At 56.6% G+C, this 5,912-nt stretch overlaps 1 protein-coding gene across 1 annotated transcript; it reads left to right on the top strand.

The window, feature by feature from the left end:
- The first annotated feature begins 3,200 nt into the window (after positions 1-3,200).
- LOC144105593 (heat shock protein 68-like) lies at positions 3,201-5,526 on the top strand. The gene has a single exon (XM_077638713.1). It carries the CDS (start codon positions 3,325-3,327, stop codon positions 5,245-5,247), a length of 1,923 nt encoding a protein of 640 aa, XP_077494839.1. The 5' UTR covers positions 3,201-3,324; the 3' UTR covers positions 5,248-5,526.
- Positions 5,527-5,912: the final 386 nt, after the last annotated feature.

Genomic DNA, 5,912 nt, shown 5'->3' with positions numbered 1-5,912 from the left:
ATGGGGCAATGGGCCAAGTCCGCATGGGTAGAGAAGCAGTTGGGACAGGAAGGGTCCGATCGACGACGATGAAGGGGGAGGTGGGAGTGGGTGATGACTGCTTCCATTTGGATGCGTAGGAGGCGGCGAGCCTTCAGCACGATGAGTGAAGAACGAGGGCGAGGGTAAAGGCGTTTGTCGAGCCGGAGCTCGTGGTAGACCTCCTTTATGGTGCGGCGCAGGGAGAATCTTGCACCGTCCTCCGAGGCCTCAGGCCGGGGATCAATGGTGCCCGGTAAAGAGCGTCGCAGGCGAGCTGATGGGCCAGCTAATCGCCGTCAATCCCTGAATGGCCAGGGACACGGCGGAGGAAAACGACGGAAGAGTGCAGTGCGGAGACCGCTCGTTCAACCATCTGTTGGAGTGGGTAGGGTGCGGTTTTGTACGTGGTAGACCGCGGCTTGAGAATCAGAATAGACTGTGCACCCTGAGAGAGAGGCAAGCAGGGCAAATGACTGCAGGGCATGCGCGACGGCGAGGACCTCGAGAGACAGTGGGTCCGGAGGGCGCAGGTGCGGCACGCTGGTGTGGGTTAAAGTTGCGGGAAGGTGGGGAGGTACAGGGCGCAGCCGCAGGAATCTGCAGGAGCTGGAAAGAGGCATCCCTGTAGGCCACACACTGAGTATCAAAGACAAGGGAATGGTGCTGCGCGGCTGCGTGATGACGGCGGGCGTGCAGGACGGGGAATATGTTGGTCGTGAGGGGGAGAATAAGAAGATTGGGAGCCGGACTGGAGATAAGAGTGGCAAAGGTTGCAGAGGTGGAAATGGGAATGAGAGAGCCACCCGCCTGAGCCAATAACCACCGACGGGTAAGGGAAACCTGGGCAAGCTTCGAGTCACGGCGTACAGTGAGAACAGAATGTAGAGGGTGGAAGAGGCCCGCGGCAAAGAGCTTAGCAGTGGAGGTAGTGATAAGGAGGTCGAAAGCTGCCTTGCAGAGGCCCAAAAGGGCAGTGTCAAGAGTGTTGAGTCTGAGTGAACGAAACGTAGCGTACAAAGTGCAAGACCTTGTTGAGGGTGAGCACATAGGCAATTTGGCACGCATGACCCTCGTGCGGACCTAAGCGCCGAGTGACCGCGTGCCGCAGGAGGTGAGTTATCGAGTGGCAGGTGGTGGCAACGAGGTGAAGGATGTGCATATTCTTGGCCGCACGCAAACAGAACCCAGGAAACTTTTGCACTGGGTGACGACAGGAAGGGGAGAGCCAGAAAGATGGAGAGAGACAAAGTGGTTGTGCGAGCGGTGGTATGAGGAGTGGTTGAGAAGGGGCAGCTTGGATTTCTCCAGAGCAAGAGAGAGGCCAGCAGTAGTGAAAAAGGAGTCGATGAGATCGAGGTCACATTGCAGGGTGTCCTCTATGTGATCGGGAGAGCCAGACAAACACCAGGGAGTCATGTCGTTGGCGTAAAAGATGTGGTGCAGGTTGGGAATTTTCGTGTAGCTGCGAGGTGAGAGGGGTCATAGCGAGACTGAAAAGGGTAGGAGAGAGAACAGCACCTTGAGGAGAGTCACGAGTGAGGTGGTGGGGGGTCGCGGAGATGGGTGTCTACTCGAAAGCGAGCCACTCGGTTGGCAAGGAATGGGCGGATATAAGAGTACACGCAGAAGCCACAGGCCAGGGAGGCGAGTTGAGAGAGGATGTGGTCGTGGCACACACCGTCGAAGGGCTTGCGGGCATCGACGGTTACAATTAAGTGCGCGAATTTGGGTGCGGGTAGGTGAGAGAAAGGAGTGCTGGAGGATCAGAAACATGTGCAGTGCATTGACGGGGCGTCGGAGGCAGACAAAAGAATGGGGGAAGAACCTCGAGAAAATTATAGATCCGAGTCAAGACCATTCACTCAAGGTTCTTACCAGCGCACGACGTCCGGGAGATTTTGCGGAGGTTTGCCCGGCTTGTGAAGCATAGAAATGAGGGAAGAGGCCCAGGCCTCATTGAACGTCCGAAGGAGCACTTCTTCGGCGCGGACAGGAAGGTTACCAAGTGTTGTGTGTGTAATGGCGCCTTAACCGGGAGCCGATCAGGCAGCAATAGCAGCCAGAGCCGCTTCCAGCTCCCGGAGAGTGAACGGGTGGTCCAGATCGGGGTTCGGTCCGCCCGAGTAAGCCGGGTAGGAAGATGACACAAGGGGCAGGAGATATCGAGAGGCGAGCTGATCAAAAACATCGGAGGGAGACCCCTGAGTGGGGGCTTTAGTTAAGAGTGGGAGCAAGGGCAGGTAAAATACCATGTCCTGAGCTTGGCTCATCGCATCGTTGGGCGAAAAGCAGGGCTGAATGGGAATCGAACAATGGGTACTAAAACGTACTCATTACGATCACGGTTTTGCAAGAAAACATGACTTCAAAAGCTTCAAAGTAAACAGCAATCCCAATCTCTGTTCCACAAGCCGACGAGTAGTACACAACGATAAAAACGAGGCGAAATTCCGACTAGGTAGGTAGGCCTCTGACATTGCTGGCACATACCCACTGCGGGGGAGTGGTCAAGACACAGGCGATTAATTGCTGGGTACACGAAAGTTTTGACGGGAAAAGGAGTGGTAATAGTATGTAGGCTGATAGATTGGACGACGCAAGGACAGGGGTCCTGTTAAATTGGAGAACGGAGACGGGACAATGGCTTAATGTGCATAATAGTATACAATGCCTGTTAATGTTTCAATGTCGTAGTGACTGAGAGCGGAAAAAATAAACTAGAATGGGAGTCGCTGCGTTTGTTGGAGGAAATTTTGCACAGCAGAGCGCTCTAACCGACTGGGCGCGGCCATCTTCCTCAGCCTAGCTTGTTTTGATCCCGCAATTTCTCGAACGTTCTCGCGTGCTCTCGGATATGTCTACAAATGGCTGCGAAGGCCTTGGAGCGCAAAAAACCAAACTAGAATATTTAGTGCGCGCAAACTTTAGTGTCCAAAGAGTTGCTTAATTCACTTAGGCACGGTATTAAGGGCACAGTGCACCTCTGAAGCAAGAAAAGCGGCCCTACATCGCGGCATCAATTTTTTTTTATTCTTTTTGCTCTTCGTTAGCCGAGAGCAGACGACGCGAGACCACTCTGGAGCTTTCCTACCGCCGACGACCAATCGCAGAGCAGGTCGCGTGACGTCAGTGACCCGCTTTGCTTCGATTGGTTGGCGCTGCTCGCGTAATTTCTGGGCGCTTCTAGAGAAGCGCGCGAATGGTATAAATGCCGCGCCGCGCAAAGCGTTCGACAGATTTCACTGAGTGCATCAAGCGAACGAGTGTTCTGAACGGAACGCAACTTTCACAAACACAATCATCATGCCTAGCCGAACAATGGGAGACGTGCCGGCAATCGGCATCGACCTAGGCACCACTTACTCTTGCGTGGGTGTGTTCCAGCACGGCCGCGTCGAGATCATCGCCAACGACCAGGGCAACCGGACGACGCCAAGCTACGTGGCCTTTACGGACACGGAGCGGCTGATCGGCGATGCAGCGAAGGCACAGGCGGCCATGAACCCGGAGAACACAGTGTTCGACGCCAAAAGGCTGATCGGACGCCGCTACGACGACCCTAAGATCCAGGACGACCTCCGGCACTGGCCCTTCAAGGTGGAAAGCGACGGAGGCAAACCCAAGATCAGCGTCGAGTTCAAGGGCGAGCGGAAACGCTTCAACCCAGAAGAGATCAGCGCCATGGTTCTGAGTAAGATGAAGGAGACGGCGGAGGCCTACCTGGGGAAGAAAGTGAGCGACGCCGTCATCACGGTGCCAGCCTACTTCAACGACTCGCAGAGGCAGGCCACCAAGGACGCCGGAGCCATCGCCGGCCTCAACGTGCTGCGCATCATCAACGAACCCACTGCCGCCGCTCTGGCCTACGGGCTGGACAAGAACCTGCGCGGCGAGAAGAACGTCCTCATCTTCGACCTGGGAGGCGGCACCTTCGACGTCTCCGTGCTGACCATCGACGAAGGCTCCATGTTCGAAGTGCGCTCAACGGCGGGAGACACCCACTTGGGAGGCGAGGACTTCGACAACCGAATGGTGGAGCACTTCGTGCAGGAGTTTAAGCGCAAGCACCGCAAGGACCTGCGGGTGAACCCGAGGGCGGTGAGGAGACTGCGTACGGCCTGCGAGCGCGCCAAGCGAACCTTGTCCAGCTCGGCCGAGGCGAGCATCGAGATCGACGCCCTGTTCGAAGGCATCGACTTCTACAGCAAGATTACCCGCGCCCGCTTCGAGGAGCTCTGCATGGACCTGTTCCGCAGCACCCTTGAGCCCGTGGAGCGCGCCCTGCGCGACGCCAAGATGGACAAGTCCCAGATCCACGACGTGGTGCTCGTGGGCGGCTCAACGCGCATCCCCAAGGTGCAGAAGCTGCTGCGAGACTTTTTCAACGGCAAGGAGCTGTCCATGGGCATCAACCCGGACGAGGCCGTGGCCTACGGAGCCGCGGTGCAGGCGGCCGTGCTGAGCGGCGACTCGAGCGACACGATCCGCGACGTGCTGCTGGTGGACGTGGCGCCGCTGTCGCTGGGCATCGAGACTGCGGGCGGAGTGATGACGCGCATCGTGGAGCGCAACTCGCGCATCCCCTGCAAGACCTCGCAGACGTTCACCACCTACGCGGACAACCAGCCGGCGGTCACCATCCAGGTGTACGAAGGAGAGCGCGCCCTGACCAAGGACAACCACCTGCTGGGCACGTTCAACCTCAACGGCATCCCGCCGGCGCCCCGCGGCGTGCCCCAGATCGAAGTGACCTTCGACCTGGACGCCAACGGCATCCTGCAGGTGTCGGCCCGGGACAGGAGCACGGGCAAGCAGGAGAGCATCCGCATCACCAACGACAAGGGCCGCCTCTCCAAGGAGGACATCGAGCGCATGCTGGCCGAAGCCGAGAGGTTCAAGCAGGAGGACGACGCACAGCGAGAGAGGGTGGCCGCTCGTAACTCCCTGGAATCTTATGTCTACGGGGTCAAGCAGGCCGCCGAAGAAGCCGGGGACAGGCTGACGTCCTCCGACAGGGAATCCGTGCTGTCCAAGTGCCGGGAGACCATCTCCTGGATCGACGCCAACAGCCTGGCCGAGAAGGACGAGTACGAGCACCGGCTCAGGGAGCTGCAGCAGGCCTGCATGCCCATCATGAGCAAGCTCCACCAGCAGCAGCAGCAGGGACCCAAGCATGCGTCGGCAGCTCCACACCATTCCGGACCCACGGTCGAAGAAGTGGACTGAGTTAGCCGCAGACTGTGATAGCTAGTCATTCACCCCTCATGTTAATTTATTGTCCATACCCTCATAGTCATGTAAATTATTTTTTCCACTTGTAGCGGCTGTTCAGTCAGTCGCTCTAATAAAGAGGTGCTTTTTTTTTTAAACGTGTGGCTTGTGTCTTACTGGTTTGGCGATGGGGGTGGCAAGTTCACCTTGACGCCAAACGCGCATTGCTTGCTCGGCGCAAGAGCAGAATTCGTGGCATGTTACCTTGCATAACCCCAGAAGCTAATTCAGACCGGGAGGAGAGGAACAGCGAGGTGCTGCATGGCGTCCTATGCATAAAGTTCTTCTCCTTGTCTGGACGCTCCTCCCTTCAGTTGTCCGAACGGTGATTTAATTGCATGACGTTGTTACATGTCAGTATAGGTCACATTGGGGTCATCCAGTCTTGCCCTACACTTCAGCAGTCGGTTTTCAGACTTATAAACGAGGGGTAACTGCATACCAATATGAGAACCATGACAAACTCATTTTACAGCTGCAGCTGCTTTTCTAGTGACCATAGAGCCCTTGAATGTGCTTCTGGTGACTAAAAGGTAAGTTGAAATGGGCTAATTAATGGCTGCTGGCTAAGAGCAGCGCAGGGCTTCATACAAGCGTTTCACTGCGGTACAGCAGTAGTG

Source organism: Amblyomma americanum, chromosome 9, assembly GCF_052857255.1.
Source record: "Amblyomma americanum isolate KBUSLIRL-KWMA chromosome 9, ASM5285725v1, whole genome shotgun sequence".
Classification (NCBI taxonomy): Eukaryota; Metazoa; Arthropoda; class Arachnida; order Ixodida; family Ixodidae; genus Amblyomma; species Amblyomma americanum.
This window is presented reverse-complemented; position numbering and strand designations above follow the sequence as displayed.

Excerpts from the sequence above, each read along its gene's own strand:
- LOC144105593 (XM_077638713.1), top strand. The coding sequence starts at position 3,325 with ATGCCTAGCCGAACAATGGGAGACGTGCCGGCAATCGGCATCGACCTA.